This window comes from Parasteatoda tepidariorum, chromosome 8 (assembly GCF_982258835.1).
Source record: "Parasteatoda tepidariorum strain Cologne lab strain chromosome 8, Ptep-v5.0, whole genome shotgun sequence".
Lineage (NCBI taxonomy): Eukaryota > Metazoa > Arthropoda > Arachnida > Araneae > Theridiidae > Parasteatoda > Parasteatoda tepidariorum.
In genome coordinates this window covers 73,042,657-73,061,586 of record NC_141762.1, presented here as the reverse complement: position 1 = coordinate 73,061,586, position 18,930 = coordinate 73,042,657, and the positions used below count along the sequence as shown (strand labels likewise).

The 18,930-nt window shown below is 27.7% G+C and overlaps 2 protein-coding genes across 3 annotated transcripts in view; one reads left to right on the top strand and one right to left on the bottom strand.

The window, feature by feature from the left end:
• LOC107444296 (neural cell adhesion molecule 2) overlaps positions 1 to 18,930 on the bottom strand; it is an 802,953-nt gene that overhangs the window by 641,850 nt on the left and 142,173 nt on the right. The window lies entirely within an intron of this gene.
• LOC147806311 (histone-lysine N-methyltransferase SETMAR-like) lies at positions 16,210 to 17,471 on the top strand. The gene is made up of 2 exons (XM_087149621.1): positions 16,210 to 16,330; positions 17,074 to 17,471. The coding sequence occupies exons 1-2, from the start codon at positions 16,210 to 16,212 to the stop codon at positions 17,469 to 17,471; spliced, it is 519 nt and encodes a 172-aa protein (XP_087005747.1).

Here is an 18,930-nt window from a genome sequence, read left to right as displayed (position 1 = left end):
AAATGATAAGTATATTTATGGACAATTACCAACTTTTTTATCACTTAACCTAGAGCAGAACATAGATTTTATTCAAAATTTGCAGTAAAATTTACAGTACGGTCCTTTGCACCATTTTTATAAACTATTTTCTATATATGTCGCTGTTTTACCCCTCTTTGTAGCAGTCGCAATTAAGCATGCAGTTTTATTTAGCACAACATTAACGTTATTACACATAAAACTAATCAAAGTGTGATTCATTAGGCAAATTCAATCATAATATGAATATTCTAAATACTGAGATAGTTTAATAGTTTTTAAATTAGGAAACTCCGATTAAAATGTAGAAAAAAAACAGAGCAAGACAGTAACTAGCATACTTTCCCGCCGGGGACAAGATATAACGGAAAGACGCTGGTTCGAATTTGCATTCAAATGCTTCTAAAAATGATCTCGATTGTATGTGAAAGCTGTCATTGAATAACAGAAAAAAAGTTATTTAATAACTTATAAATCGTAAAATAACAGCAAATAACAAAAGGAACATTGAGTAACTTATAAATTCCGTAACATAATGAATCCTCGAATAACATCAATAGAAATCACTTCGTAACACAAGAAATAATTTTCCCTTTTGCAACCACTCAATTGAATATATTTTCTCCTTTGAATGAAATGGATGTAAACTATTTACTTGTTGGAGGAAGGAACGATGTGGAAAATAAAAGAAACGTGTATAGTTTATGTTAAATCCTAAAGATTTATTTTTCTTAGATTTTCTTTGATCCTAAAGATTTATTTTTCTGTAAGAGTATGCTTAATTTGTTAGTAATCTACAATCTGGAAAACGACAGAGTAGCACTGATCTCAGCAAGATATCAATATTGTAGTTTTAACTATTTAAGCTTTTTTAGTCTCTTTCCGTAGAAAACCATAATTAGAAGAAATATAAATTTATAAGCAGCAATTTTCCATAAGACTGTTCATAGCTTGATTATTATTCCGTAGATTTAATGAAAGTTAACAAAAAAGCCATTTAAGAGTGTAAATATTCGGAAACTCTAGCAGCTTATATAATTAGAGCGATTTGTCAGTTTCCATTTAAATTATTAAGAACGTACTCTCTTCCGTAAAAAATATTGGATAGTAAAAATGACTAAGCCTAATCTAAGGTTGTGGAATGGAATTTAGTAAACTTTCATTCATTCAAATAATTAAGTAACTTATAAAAAGGTAAGTGATGGAGAAGCGTTCTATCAGCATAGATGGTGATTCGCCATGTTAGAAATTAACGTGCTCTTATATGAATGTGTTTGCAAAGTAAACAAAAATCGTTGATTTAAATTTTTCCCAACCAGCAATACAGAAACCTATATAAGAATCTGCGACGAAGACACGCACTATCATCAGAAATGGTGGTGCATAGTATTATAAACAATCGTGCTACTCTATGAATATGTTTCTAAAATAAATAAAAAATATTTCTTTTGAATTTACCCCAACCAGCAATACACTGAACTAAGTAAGGATCAGCGATGAAGGCTCATACTATTAGAAGAGTAGGTGGTGCATAAAGTTATAAGCAAACATTCTACTCTATGAATATGTTTGCAAAGTAAGTAAAAAGAACAGTGCAGTGTTTCTTTGCTATTGAAGAGCAACAGAGAGAAAAGTCATGTCACTCAATCTGTATATAGCTGAATGCAAGATTATTTTCTTTTCTACTTTGAAAACTCTGTATAGCTGAATCACAAGGAGATGCAAAAGAAATGTATGTATTTTGCATAAATACATAATTTCTGAAATCAATTTTTGGCTTTTGATTGAGCCTTCTATTAAAATTCATTACATCAAAGTAGATGAAAGTAGTGTACTATTCCTTTAATGTCTAGATGCTCAGGAGAGAATTGAAACATCAAACATAAAAATTTCTTTTAATGCAAGTTAAAAACGTTGTGCTTGACGTGTCTACACAGGACGTGTTTTGGCCGCCTTCCAAAAAGCTATTGATGAATAAAAAGCCTGAACAAAGTGTTTCACTTTCGGGTTTGAGAAATGACTTCCAAATTCTAAGAAGCCTTTATTTCTCACTACAATTTAGGAGTTATCGTGTCGATTCTCTTTTGTGAATAATCTTTTAAATTATCGAAGATCAAATTTCTTCCTTATTTCAGACAATGTACTCAAATTGTGTCACAAATAAAAAAAATGAAGTCAAAGAATTTTGAGTAATTTGTGGACAGGAAGAAAATAGTGTGAACATTTTTGACGTGGTTTACCGTTAGTTGATAATATGGAAAACGTAGCTGTAAAGAGAGAAAAAAAACATGCTTGTTATAGAATCCAATATTCTCCTTGAAATGATACAAAATTTCTTTTAGACATGTCTGCGAACTAATCATACGCCTGAAATATTTTAGTTTACTTATGTGGTTTAGTATTATTAATTATATAAAAGCTTATAGCATTTTTCAAATTTTGATTGATGTCTCATTTTTATCTATCCTGAGTTGATTCAAAATATCATTAGAAAATAAATAGCTGGTAACTTATCAAATTAAAAATGTGTTTTTGAAGGATGTGTCACTGCAAAAAATTATGCTATTTTGCTATCAATATATTTCTTTCATAACTGTTGTGAGCTTTCAATAGTTACTCATGTCTATTAGGCCAAGTTTACCCCATCCTCAGCTAGCACCCTTTATGTTTATTCTGAAAATGGTGCAGAATATCAATATCAATGGTGCTGAAAATCTACATTTTTACGAAAATTAAAAGTTTTTCTGGTCAAATATTTAATATAAAACGATTTCCTCCAATGCTGCATGATTTGGATTCATAAAAATTTATATTAATGCACTGAGTTTGGTAGTTTTTTTTTCTAGGTGAAAAAATGTAGCCCAATCGGTGATTTCTAAGAAAGTTTAATTTCTTTTAAAATGTTTTAGTTATTTGTTCGTTCTAAAGTTTAAATAAAGTTTGAAATTACTATATTGCTTTTTTAATAAAACTGTAATCAAGAGTTTAGTATAAGTATAATTTTAAATATGGTTATAAAGTATGAAATAATAGCTTTATTTTAAGAGAAAGGCTCTTAAACAGTGGCTTTTTTTATACTCCTTGGCGAGAGAATTTCGAGAAGCCATGTAAAAGAATGCGGATATCTAAGAGGAACTCTCAAATAGTTAAGTTGGCATGATATTCTGCATACAAATGAATAAGCGGCTGGCAAAGCAGGAAGCTCTTTTTAATGTACGTCATCTTGGCTATAAATTTAGCAGTCTCTGGTAGGGCCCAACAATCCCTCTTTTACACTAGAAAGACAGATGGAGCTAATTTAAGCTCACTTGTTTTTCGAAACATAACGAAAAATAACTTACTGAAAGTGTTTATGGTTACTGACTTTACGTTATTTGATCCAATTTAAGTGCTTATTTAATCATTTATATACTAGTTTTACATAAACATATCTCTAGAACTTTTTAAGTATATTGACGCGAGGTCGATGGTAGCCCCCATAGGTATTTTGGTAGGCAACAGATTATAAATGAGTGATCATCAAAGTCAATCAAACTCAGTTTCTAAAATTAGTAATAGCTCCAATTCCAAACTATTAACAAACTTAAGACGATCTCATTACTGTAAATCCTAAAACATCCAATTACAAAAAAAAAAAAAATTCTCAAGCTTTATAAGAACATCCTATGCAAATATTTTGTAATTAAACCTTATTGCATTATGAGAAAGTTTTGAAACAATGTAATGGAAATAAAAATTGTAAATGAAAATACGTCTTCAGAAATGTTTAGTAATATAATTGATAGTGTAATGTTCAGTTTAAGAGGTAATAAAAATCTCACTATTCTAATGTTTTCATAGATATCACAGAGATCAAATTGTAATAAATCATTATAACTCCGTTCACAAAAATAAATAAATAAAATACTTATTTCTCAGGTTCTTTAAGTATTCCCATAAACATCAATTTTTCTACAAAAAATAAATAATACTTGCTTCGATACATATTCATTACCTCATGAACGATTTTTATACCATGTAATGAAAATAAAGGGTGTTAATGAAAGTGTGTATCCACTAGTGTTTCCAATTAAGATATCAATGAAAATATTAAATTATTAAGCTATGGTATCACAAACACCAATGTAAACATATTTTATTAGATATCAAATCATAATAAATTCACTCACAAAAAAAAAATATTAATATTTCCAAAGATTGTAAAAAATCCCATAAACATTAGCTTATTTTTTTAAAAAAAATAGGACTCACTTCAATCAAAACTCATTTCATCATGAGAATTTTTTATAACAATGCTATATAAATAAAGGGTGTAAAAGAGAGAACGTTCCAATAGTTATTCCATTTAAGAGGCTATAAGAAGCTGACCTATCTAGCATTTTCATTGATATCACAAACGCAAATCAAACATATTTTATTAGATGCTAAGGAATCATAATAAATTCACTCTCATGAAACCTCATTTCATCATGAGAAATTTTAATAACAATGTAATATGAAGAGTGTAAATGAAAGAGGTTTTCAAATAATGCTTCCTATTAAGAGGCCATAGAATGTTTAAATATCTAGTATTTTCATTGATATCACAAACAACAAGTCAAACATATTTTGTTAGATAGAATAGAATAATAATAATATATACGATCTCCTAAAAAATAAATCTTTCAATAGATTTAAAAATAATCCCATAAACGTCCATAAATTTAAAAAATAGCTCTCGGTTCAATTGAAACTCATTAAATCACGAGAAATTTCTTTAATGTAACTAAAAGGCGTAAATGAAAGAGTACATTCAATGGTGCTTTCAATTAAGAGGCCGCGGAAAGCATAATAATCTAATAATTTCATTGATGTCCACAACATCAACGCAAACATTTTTCTTTATCAGATATTAAGTAATCATAATAAAATTACTCTCATGAAAACTGGATTGATTTCATTGAAAACTCATGAAATACAGATTGTAAATAATTTCATAATTTCGATTCATTTATAAAAAAATATACTCGTTCCCATTGAAACTCCTTTCATTGTAAGAAATTTTTGTAACAATGAAGTATCTCAAACAGTGCTTCCGATAAAAAAAAACATAGAAAGGTTGACAATCTGTTATTTTCATCGATATCAAAAACACCAATGAAAATATATTTTATCAGACATTAATGAATCATAATGAATTTGTACTCATAAGAACTGAACAGATCGAGAGATTGTAAAATTTCCATAAATGTTATTTTTTTTTTTAAAAAAATATTAATATCTCAAATTTTAAAGTAAAGTAATTAAGTTTAAAAAAACAGTTACATTTCTTCAAAGATTTATAATAATCTCTCACACCAATCTTTAGTAATTGAAACTCGTTACATCACCTATTAAATTAATAGTTCATATGAGAAAGTAATAGTAGTTTTATAATAACAGGATGATTATACTTATGAGAGCCTTCATTAAAATTATTCTTAATTTATTAAATGAACTGTGTCTATAAAGTCTTTGATAATATCTTTACACAATTTTTCTGAAATTCATAAGCGCTAATTGCGAAAGATAGCTAAAAGCTTTCATGCAAATCACTCTTAATGACTTCAATAAAGTACTGCTCAGCTCAAGGTTAAATCATTTCAATAATGATCTTCTTAAGTACTTGAGATATGATAAGATGCATTCTTTTGAGTAATTTATTAGATCAATTAATAAAAGCATTTTTACCTCCCCACTAAATTAAAATTAATCGTAAGCTCTTCAATAACAGAAGATGGTTATCTGATGGATAATTCAATAATCGATACATTGAAATTAAGAATCAATTTTTAATTTATGTTTGAGCTTTGATATTATTAACTTTTGAAAAACGCTGATCTTATTAGATAAGTAGCGAAGTATGAATATGAAAAATACAAAACATTGAATAATATAATTTTGCAAATTTAACTGTATTTATAAATATGTTTTGATACTTATAATTTTTTTTTTAAAATTTTTGACAGTATTAAAAAATATTCATGATAAATTTTAAAAAATAGCAATAAATTGCTAGCAAAAAATCTCATGGTTCATTTTTCTAATAATTGCGTTAATTCAATTGATTATAATTGAGAATAGATAAAAGATCAATTAAAATGAGAAAAAAAAGTTTGAATAATAACCATGAACAAATAAATATTTTTTTTTCAAAAATACGCCTGGAAATGTTATTACTTTTTTATTTACTGTTCAGTTTCTTTATGTTGCAAATATTTTAAGAGTCAATGGTAGATTTCAAATGTAAAATAAATTGTATTGTAATTAAAAATTGTCTCAATAAAAAAATCGCAATAAAAAAAATACGTAAGACTTTCAATAGCACATTATGGTTTTCTGATAGATAACCTCAGGAACTGATACGTTGAAAATGTGTATCAATTTTGAATTAAATAATATAATTTAAGACACTTAAGTAACGAAATATAAATACGAAAAATATAATATGGTGAATAATATAATAAGTTTAAAAACTTAACTATATATATATATATACGTTTTGATATTCACTATTTTTTGACATTATTAGTAAATTTCGCGTAGAAGTATTCACAATTTTATAAACAATAATAAATTGCTGACATAAAAATCTCGTGATTCACTTTTCTAAACCTTGCGGTAATTCTATTAATTATAATTGAGAAAAGATAAAATATCAACGAAAATGAAAAAAAAAAACGAAAATTGAAGAAAAAGAAGAAGATTGCTATTTTTCAAAAATAAAATATACAGAAAATTATTATTATATTTTCTTTTATTTGAAAAAATGCAAAACGTTATTGCAGTTTATATTAATTTCTGGAAACATATTAAAAATAATTTATTTTAACCTAACATAAGACAATATGAATGTAAGAAAAATATAAATTAAAAAAACATTGTTAAGAGCATTAAAAACCTTAAGCTAAACATTAAAATAAAAAACTAACTGAAGTAGCATTTTAAAATAGAACAGTTAAAAGAAAAATATAAAATTAGGTGACATTTGAGAGTAATTATTTGTTTAGCAACAAACAAATTTCGAAATTCCCATAGGTTATTTTATCTGGATTAACTTTAATGGAATTGAAATCATAGCGCAAAATATATTTCGAATTTTTTACTCTTAAATAAGCTTTCGATTCTCAAGAAATAATCTTATTATATTTATTTGACAGAAAAAGTATATCCCAATGCTTCTTGTATTTTTTTTAAATCTAATTTTTAGATAGCTTTATCAAATTATTATTTTTTGTTTTGTTTTCTTCTGTGTTTAAAGAATATTTAAATATTTAGCTAGCCTGAAAAATAATTTCTCTAAAAACGCGACATAGATGCAGGAATGATTTTAAAATTTCGTTACGCAGATTAAAATCTTAAAATCTCAATAATGAAGGTTTATAAAATGAAATATTTCCTTTCAATATTTTGTTTTTGTAAAATAAGAGGACACTTTTTTATTGTGAACAGTATGCAAGCAAGAAACGGACCACCCTGAATAGCTTCTGATCTAATAATCGGATCTTACGTTCTAGGACTGAATCTCACTGGATTGTTGAGAGGGTGAACTCATATGCTAATTAATTAGTGCAAACGATAGATTAAAATACAAAATCAGACACAAAAACGTACCTTCTCTGAATAACCATATGTTTTTATCGACTGATTCGTATTCCTGATCCCCAAAATATAGGGGGTAACTGCAATCTGGGAAATATTGTGCGAATAGTTTGGTGAGGAGAGCAGTACATACTTTGGAGCCCTTAATGTTAATTTCCCTTTTTGGGTATTTCAATGATAAAACTTTTTGACTGATTTAAAAATTTCTTACACAATCATAGAATTCGTTTATCTGAAGATAATTATGTGTAAAAAGTAACTTATAGTCAATGTTCATTACTTTTTATTGCTTAATTTATTAATAGTCAGAGAACTTTTAAATTGTAAGTTATAAAGTGCCTGCTTTTTCAGAATATTTATTGTTTTTTTTTCATAAAATATAGTTAATGGAACAATAAATATTGCCAGTTCTTGCGAAACACTCTACAGATGAAGGCATCTGTAAAAGTATTTCATTTAGATCTCGGGAAATTTGAGTCATTTTATAATTGCAAGCAAAATCCCTTCATTTGCAAGAGAATGACCCGACATTGTCTTCAATTTCCTCGTAAGAGATTGGGTGCAAAAGTAAGTAACATTGTCAAGGATTAGGATCCAAAACAGCAACGTTAACGACAATTTGAGTCCTTCTTTAAGACCATGGAGCACTACTGAAAGTACTTTATTTTGTAAGAATCTGACCTGACATAGTAAATAGCTTTCCAATATGAGACAGAGTGCAAAAGTTAGTAACGAAGACAAGGCGAAAGAGCGATAACATCAATGTAAACAACAAATTGAGTCATGCTATAATTTCATGGAATACTACTGAAAACGCTCCAGCTTCATTTTGCAAGACTCTGACCCGACATCGTAATCAACATCCTCATATGAGACTGGGTGCAAAAGTAAGTAGCGAAGATTAAGACCTAAAACATCCATGTAAATAACAATTTTTACAAATCGCTCTATAAAATATCAATTTCCTGCATATTTGTAATGCATTTTTATTTTTCTAAATATCAGCGTAAAATATTTCGAAACATTTAAATTTGAAGAATATATGATAAATTAACATTATAGTTTTTGCTTCTGTAATGTATTTAAAATTCACCACAAACTAATTTAAAGTAAAAGTTCTGCTTCAGAACTATTATGTTGGTTATCACGCATTGTATTTATAAATACCTCATTTCATGATTCAAGCAAGCATGCGATACTCATGATTCTTGATTACGCTTGGTGTAATATTAAAGATGTAGCTTTAGCAAGAATTCTGTGCTAATGTTAAGAAGTCATTGAATCTCTTAAGTCTCTTAAAAGAGAAGAGGATCGATTTGTCTTCTAAGACAAGGGAACAAAGGCATGCAATTAAAGAAAACCACTAAGTTTCCTTTTTTTGGGTCTATTCCAGTAATTGCTGGCTCTCTTAGGAATAATGACTGTAACTAACAGAGTAGAAAATATTGTGGCCAATTTATTATTCAAGTTCGTATCTAATTGTAATAAATATTTCAGAAAATAAAATATTAAAATTTGATTTTAATAGCACGAAACTTTTGTGAAATTTTGATTTAGGGTGTAGATGTACATTGTATTTTTTTAAATATTTATTTTGATGTAATTTTAACACTAGTTGGCCCCAGCTGCATTCTTAAGGACAAAGAATCCGATATTTAAAAAGCATTTAACCGAAGATCAAGTCATCCACTCTCACTGCTCCAGGGAGAGTGGATATCCTACCACTAGGATGCTCACACTTTCATTTCATACATATGTTCGGCACTATCCAATTGAATTTATTGAAATTCTTAGAAATTTTGTTAATTATAGAAGGGTGTTGTTGCTCTGATTCTAAAATTACGGTAAAATAACTGGCAACAGTCGGTCCATCCAATTAACAATAAAGTTCACTGTAAAGAACAATTTTTTCATCTTTACAGTTTTGAAATTACAACATTTATAACTAGCATGGTTTAAGAACCGTAAAACTGAAATTTAATGTCACGTTGGAATTAGCTAATGTCAGAAAATGTATATTGGTGGTAGGTTGTGGTTTAGTTATGTCTTGTCAAATGAGGCGTGGAATGTAACTTATTTAATTTATCAGGTGGTGCCATCTATAATGAGCGAAGAAAATATTAGACCTTTTGTGTTAAGAAAATTTAAGGTGCTATCATCTATGTGTGAGTAAGAGCATCATGTCCTAATAGTCCTGGGTCACAAATTTGAGAGTGCTGGACATTGGAAACTCTTCATGTCTTGAATAAACAATTGGAAAAAATATTGTGGTGTCAACACTAGGACTTGAAACTCAGTTCTACCAGTAATGATATTGACAGATTAGCCCTTTCGGCTAGATTATATACCCACCTGCAAGGATCCAAGTCGATTCATTATGTGAACCTATTTGGTGTGATAAAATTCTGGTTATTCCGTACTAGGCTAAAGCAGTTAGAAACGGTTTTTCTCACGGTTAACTCTTTGAATACCATTTTATTTATGGTTATTAGTCTGTTGTGTTTGAATATAGTCTAATAACAATTAAATAAGTTGCGAGAAATTTCTTACAATACATAACATTTTCTTAAAACTAAATATTTGAATGTTTCCAACATGTCAATTAAAATGCAGTTTGAATTTAATCCACGTGTTGTGATATGGTTAATTGATAATCTTAAGATGTTTGATAGCTGCATTCCTAAATTTAGGGGAAAAACATGGTTTGAGATACTATTTTACTACTAGAAGCATACAATGTATTTTCAAAAACGTGAAATCTAAATTTATTCTTTATATAACAGTTGGTAATGTAACATAATGCTTCAATATAAACAACAAGTTGCGTTTAACATTATATTTTTAAAATGGATATTTAAAATTAACATTTATTTCAATACATTTAATTTTGAAAAATTGCACAGAAATTTTTGACTAATGCATTCCAATTTATCAAACCTTTCAATTTAGAAAACAAACACAAAACGAAAGAACATGGTTTTCCACTTATTTTATTACATCAATAAAACCCCTGATGTATACCATTAGAGTTGATTTAAAATATAATTGAAGAGATTAAAAATCAAAGATACCCAGAATGAGATCATTTATCAATGTGAGTTACTCTCAAAAACTAATTTTATTTTCTCTTTAAATGTCTTCACGTACATTACGTGCTGGAAGAGACTGTGAAACTACCATCAATTTCTCTTTTTCTTGCAAATGAAATTTGTAATAACGATTCAAAGCAATATTCTAAATGCAGGGAATTTACGAGCTAAAGAATAAAGTACTTTAAGAGCTAAATAAAAAGTTATTTAGTAATAATCTTTTCAAACCAAATGTACATTACGATGTATGTTTAATTAAGAAAATAAATATTCATATTTTCAATAAAATAAAACTATTTCATATAAACTATTTAGTCGAACTTTTAAATGATTATTGAGTTTGAAATTCAATGGAAAACTTTAAATTTTAGAAGAAGTAATTTTAAGTCACCTTTAAAATTTTTACTGCTACCTTTCTTTGTTTTTATATTTAAAGTAATGAACATGTGAACGTATTTGCAGCAGTTATTTTAGTTTAAGTACATAGTAATGAAGAATAAGAAAAATTGGGCTAAATTTAAAGACTAGTTTTAACATTTTAGTGAAAGCTTTATATGAAATAATTTTAAGAAATAAAATCATTAAATTTTCTCATTATTAGTTTGATGCTATAGGGAAGGGATTCAAGAAATACTTCTCCCCGAGACCAATTATTTTACACTATTGATGTTATGGTTCTGCATATATATATATATATATATATATATATATATATATATATATATATATATATATATATATATATATATATATATATATATATATATATATATATATGTCAATAAATGAGAAACTATAAACTTATAAATGTACTATAAACTATAAAAATGTTCATTTACCTGAGAGTACCTATTACAAAGCTGTTGGTTAGAGATGAGATTTAACTTTGAATTTGAAATAATTTCAATATATTAATAATTTTATACTTGAAAATTCAAATAATACATTACAATCTTTTTCTTCATCAATTATTAAAAAGCTAATTAATATCGATTGACATTTTAGGTCGCAATTGTGACTCAAATTTGTGTATATAAGCATTGAAATGCAATACAAGCGGTATTAAATCCAGTTATATGTTTCATTTCTTTTAAATCTGTTAAAAAAATTTATTATTTTTTGTAACAAAAGCTGTTTTTATAGCAAAGCGTAAAAAAAGCTATTAATTTCGAAAAAAAACAGATTTGTTTGTATCAAACATTTTTTTTAAATAAATGCGAAAGTATTAACATTTTACGAAATTATTAACAAATACGAAACAAATACGAAAGTATTAACAAAGAACAGCAAAGAGGAACATCTTCAGGAGAAAAAGTTTTAAATCACAAAATCATTAACTCATTAAATTAAATACGAAATGCAAATTATGAATTTTTATGGTTATTTATTTTTTAGTCAGTCTTCAAAATTTGAGAGCCCGTATTTAAAACTTCTCCAGAAATAAGGCAAAGTACAATATTTATTTAGGTTGTGAAGAGTGATAATTATGCGACATCGTTGGAAGGCTAATAAAATTATTAGAAATTACAAATTATTAGTTCATTATTTAAAAAAAAACTAGTTATCTTAAATATGTAAAATTCATTATAGGAATTTGAGGAAATTCATCTTTTACTATGCATTTTACTTTAATTTAATTAGACGCCGAACTTCATCGTTAATTAGATTAACAGCTACAAATATAAAGTGAAAAATAAATAGTAATTTCCTTCATTATTTTGGCCATAATAACATATAATATTTAGTAATATATTATTACTCCAGCCTTCGAATCTTGAAGAATAAATAATCTTGAAATTATGAACTAATCAAGTTGATTATGACAAGATAATTACGTTAAAAGATGTAGTTAGAAAGCTCAAAAGCTACGGGATAAATAATATTACTCTTGCACTCTGAAATTTCACGGATTTGATCAGAAAGTAATACATGTAAATTAATTAGATTTCGCTTCATTTTGCAATATTTTTCAAGTATAAATACATTATTAACCTTCTTCTATTTTTCGAGTATGTATTTTTGAAGTAATACAATTATTTTATCTATTAACTCATTTCGCAATTTATCAATATTCATTTCAAATTCTTGAACCATGAACAAGCATGAGGAAATAAGTGAATACTTTCAAAATATAATTTCTTTAAATTATTATTTTTAACTTTTTTTTTTCTTTCAAATAATACTTTTTCCCTTTTTTGTTGATAAAGATCCGTAATCAAAATTAAATATAAAAAAAATATTCAATAAGTTCATAAAATGTATTGTATTCATTTATATAATGTTAAGTTTTTATATTGTTGCTCTCCTTTTTTAAAAATAATGAACAAAAATATTATTAGAAAAATCTTTCGTCCCATTTGAAAAAAAGGCGTAGTGCATTCTCTTTTCTAGTTACTTACTGTGTCCAGTTCTCTAAAGGCAAATAAAAACCTTACAGATGAACTAATATAATTTAATGGTAGTTTAATAATGTTAATGTTCGTTTATATAATGTTAAGTTTTTATATTGTTGCTCTCCTTTTTTAAAAATAATGAACAAAAATATTAGTAGAAAAATATTTCGTCCCATTTGAAAAAAAGGCGTGGTGCATTCTCTTTTCTAGTTACTTACTGTGTCCAGTTCTCTAAAGGCAAATAAAAACCTTACAGATGAACTAATATAATTTAATGGTAGTTTAATAATGTTAATGTTCGTTTATATAATGTTAATGTTCGTTTATATAATGTTAAGTTTTTATATTGTTGCTCTCCTTTTTTAAAAATAATGAACAAAAATATTAGTAGAAAAATATTTCGTCCCATTTGAAAAAAAGGCGTGGTGCATTCTCTTTTCTAGTTACTTACTGTGTCCAGTTCTCTAAAGGCAAATAAAAACCTTACAGATGAACTAATATAATTTAATGGTAGTTTAATAATGTTAATGTTCGTTTATATAATGTTAATGTTCGTTTATATAATGTTAAGTTTTTATATTGTTGCTCTCCTTTTTTAAAAATAATGAACAAAAATATAATTAGAAAAATCTTTCGTCCCATTTGAAAAAAAGGCGTGGTGCATTCTCTTTTCTAGTTACTTACTGTGTCCAGTTCTCTAAAGGCAAATAAAAACCTTACAGATGAACTAATATAATTTAATGGTAGTTTAATAATGTTAATGTTCGTTTATATAATGTTAATGTTCGTTTATATAATGTTAAGTTTTTATATTGTTGCTCTCCTTTTTTAAAAATAATGAACAAAAATATAATTAGAAAAATCTTTCGTCCCATTTGAAAAAAAGGCGTGGTGCATTCTCTTTTCTAGTTACTTACTGCGTCCAGTTCTCTAAAGGCAAATAAAAACCTTACAGATGAACTAATATAATTTAATGGTAGTTTAATAATGTTAATGTTCGTTTATATAATGTTAATGTTCGTTTATATAATGTTAAGTTTTTATATTGTTGCTCTCCTTTTTTAAAAATAATGAACAAAAATATAATTAGAAAAATCTTTCGTCCCATTTGAAAAAAAGGCGTGGTGCATTCTCTTTTCTAGTTACTTACTGTGTCCAGTTCTCTAAAGGCAAATAAAAACCTTACAGATGAACTAATATAATTTAATGGTAGTTTATGCTCCTTAATTTCGTAGTAAGCTCTGGTTAGCAGAGATCAACACATACTACAGCAAATCATGTTCTAATCATGATCTTATCGAGATACTACTAATTATTGCAGAGTTTCTTGTGGTTTAAACTAAATAGTTAAAGGTAGTGATACCTATAGGTTGCAAACCTAAATAAATCGAAAACAGACTTACTCAATAATTTTAACTTCATTTCGTTTTTACTTATTTTATATTTAATTTCTGAATTAAAAAATATCATCAATAATTATCAATTAATACTAATGTCTCTTTAATCGTCTCTTCTGTCTTTCCCTAAAATACTTTTAAGAAGATAATTATAACAAAGATAGAATTTACTAAAAAGAAGTTACACTGTACATATTCATATTTAGCAACGATGTAAATATAAACAAAAAATTAACGTTTAACTACCAGCAAATTAATAAAGAAGGAAAAAGCAACAAAAAAAATAATAACAACGTAATAAATGTAATAAATTCAGAAATAAGATGACGAAATATACAGCATGCTAAACAGAATTTGTAAACAAACAAACTCTCAAACCTTGTTACGGTTAGAATCATGTTGCCTATTAATCTGAGATTAAAATGAAAAATAATTGGTAGCCGAGAGAATAATATGTAAAAATTCCAGCCAACCAAAAACGAATCCATCAGCCGTAATGATCTTAGAAAACGAAACTAGCATCATGAAAGGTTAGAAAATGTAAACAAAGAGGAGTGGTCAGATGCAAAAAGTTGCATAACATCGTCATTATTTTTAACAATCTTCGAAATTTTTTTTATAAAATTGTTCAGAAACATATCTGACACTTAAACATATGCATTTTGAAAAATCGAAATTTCGGTTGAATTTCACGAATTTGAAGATGCCTTGTCCCCTTATGCATACTATTTAAGTTATTATAAATTTTGTGATTTTTAAATGTGCTGTTTAAATGCTTTAATGATTTTTGTAAAAGAAGTCCTTACAAAAAAAATTACATTTGAGGACGGTAAAGGACCCAAATAACGCACTTTCTGAAGAATAGCTACTTAATTTTCAACATTCCACTATTTAGCTTTCCATATCTGAACAAATACTCTTTGAAAATATGTGTTCTGAAAATACTCGCAATTTTTTAAGAAAAATATATGTCTGGTAGATAACTAAACTATAGCTAGATAAGATTAAAAATGAATACCCTAAATGGAAATTTTACAACTAGAAGCTAAAACTTGCTAATTTCTTTATGAAACTAAGCCAATTAGAAAAAAAAGTAGAGTTTTACGATACTTGGAACTCTGAATTTAATTACAGATAGCCAAAGTAAATAAAATTTTATGTTTCAATTTGTGAATTTATTTTTTCAATGAAATTTTCATTATCTGATTGTTTAAATCACTTTGCAACTAGTTAAAAACAATATTAAAACAGTTGATATTCAAGTAAAATGAAGCTATAGACAAATTTCACACAGCACTAGTTGATTTGAAACAAAAGGTTAAGCTTAAGATTATATTTTAAAGAAGTTTCTCACATATGAATCAACTCTACAAATCTAAATCAGAAGCCTTTAGAGCATGAACTGTAAGTAGCTTTAAAACAATCTGCTTAGCTTTGATGAACATAACTACACTGGAATTTAAAATAATATAGCAAGAAAAATATATCCTTAAATTTCATGAATTTATGGCAGCAGAAAAAAAGTGGATGGCAGAAAAATTGAATAGCAAGAAGAGCCAGAAGTGTGTGCTTTTCTAAAACTATGAGAAGATTTCAATCGTATACATTTCTTCAGAACATAAGATCCAGACTGTCAGTCATCATAAGAAGTTGAGATGTCCCTAGTCTACAAGTTTGACATTCGAGCAAATGGTGCCTAATTACTGCCATCATAAGAAACTGACAAGTCTCCAGTCCACAACTTTTACCTTAGAGCAAATGATGCAGATTAACTGCCGTCATAAGAAACTGAGATGTCACCAATCCACAAGTTTGATGAGGAATGCTACTCTTTACGGGAGCTAAGATGTTACTCTTTACCTATTAATATTATGGATGAGCACCTCAACTCGAACCTCTACAGTACCATAACAGTATCTACAGTTTCATAAACATTTCTAAATATTACGTATTCTTATTGCCTGATCACTTTCATTAGCTCATAAATAATTTAAATCGCATTATTTTAGCAGTTGAAATTAAGGAGAATAAGCATTAGACACTTTTCCCGCAATGCCAGTTTTTTTCACTACTATAACACTGGTCTTAATTGGTAATTTCCAAACACACTGTAAAAATATTTCGGATTAAATTAAGGTATAAATTACCGGTGATTTGAGAAATAATTATACCGTGAATCGAAAATATTATACCGTAATTTTTACTGAGATATTTATTTAACCCTTTGATGCAGATTTTTGTATTAGACACATTTTACATACCTTTTATTTGTTATTTCAAATTTTTAGGTCAAAATTGAAAAATATCGACTTGTTCGGAAAGTCATTTAATTTTTTCGACAGAGGATTTAATTGTATTTTTTCGAACCCAACTTCACACTTAAGCCGAATTATCATTATATGTTTTGTGAGCTGATATAGCAAGGCTCGTGTGACAAAAATTTCAATTAATTCTACGAAGTAATTTTTAGTTGATGACCTTTTAAATATGGAGAGCAATAAGCAGCATTTTCGTCTGTTCATGTCAGAAAGAAATTAACCGATGTGTTGACAGCACGCCAGTGCCAGAACTGGTTTGCAAAATTTCGATCTGGCAATTTCGATGTCGACGATGCACCACGTTCTGGAAGGCCGGTTGAAGCTGATAAAGACACAATAAAGGCATTACTTGATGCAAATCGACGAATAACAACACGTGAGATCGGTGAGAGGTTAAATTTATCGAATTCAACTGTTGATGACCACTTGAAAGGCCTGGGTTTAGAATCGAAGCTCGATATATGGTTTCCCCATGTTCTCACGGAGAGAGATTTGTGTCGCCACGTTGACGACAGTGATTCGCTTCTCAAACGTCAAGAAAATGATTCATTTTTGAAGTCCATCATTACTGCGGACGAACAATGGGTTGTCCATAACATTGTCAAACGCGAGATCATGGAGCAAAAAAGATGAAACGGCTCAAAGCGTTTCGAAAGCCAATATCCATCAAAAAAGATGATGTTGTCTTTTAGGTGGGATTTTAAAGGAATAGTTTTTTTTGAGCTTTTAGCAGATAACACAACAATTAATTAGGAAGTCTACTGTCGTCAGCTGGACTAACTGAATGACGTTCTTTAACAGAAAAAGCCAGAATTAATCAACAGAAAAGGTATAGTGTTCCACGAAGATAATGCGAGACCTCATACAAGTTTGGTCACTCACCAAAAGCTTTTAGAGCTTGAATGTGATACACTGCCACACCCACCATATTCTCCAGATCTGGCACCTTCGGATCATTATTTGTTCCTGCCACTGCAAAATGTTTTGGACTGTAAAACCTTTACGTCAAATGAAGAGATCAAAAATTACCGGATCAGTTTTTGACCAGAAAAGACCAACAATTTTATGAGCGTGGAATCGTGCTACCAGAAAGATGGCAAAGGGTGTTGGACCAGAATGGACAATATATAATTTAATAAAATATTTATTCATTTAACAAAAATTGTCTTTCATTCCCCCCCCCCCCCCCCAAAAAAAACGAAATTACTTTCCGAACAACCGAATACAATATTTATCATTTTAATAGTTTATGGTTATTAAATACGACATGGAATACCGAATCCTTTTTCTGCGTTAAAGTAAAAATTTTCCAAACACGGCTCACTTCCAAATAAGTTTTTAAATGTGTGCTTATTTGTAGTTATTTAGAACCAGGAGTATCAAGTTATTCATTATTGAAAGTTCTTTGATTTATAAAATCAATTATTGGTAAATTTTTGAGGACAAATGAAAAAAATAAAATTTAAACTTCATTTTTTGGACTTTATATTTTAGTAAAAACGTAATTACGATAATCTAGCAGATTTTTTAATCTACAGGTTTCGAATTTAACTAATAGACTGCTTATTTTAATTAAAAAGTTAAAAAAAAACACAATTTTGCTAGTAGTTAGAGTCAGCCAAAAATTAATGAATAAACAAATAATTAGCCAGAAAAAAATTAAAGGGAAACCGGTGTCCTATCTGTGTCAAAGGATTAAAAAGAGTGATTCAATGATTTTACGGTAATTATTACTGAAAAAACTACAGTATATCAGATTTTTTGTTCCGTAACATGTTCCGCGAAAAATGGATTTTACGCTAAAAAGTGCCGGTACCCTGAGGGCCACTACTTTTTTCCGAAATTAGATCTGGATTTCCTTTTACAGTGCCTCTGTACCTTTTCTAAAAGGAATTCTACATATTTTCTAAGATATATAATTAAATATAAATTTAAAATAGTTCTAATTTCTTTTATAACTAGATAAAATCCATAAAAAAATATATAACTAATTTATCATAATCTATAAAATCTACAATCGATTTAATATAATCTATTAAATCTATTACTATAATACATAAACTAATTTTATCGAAATATTCAAAGAATTGTT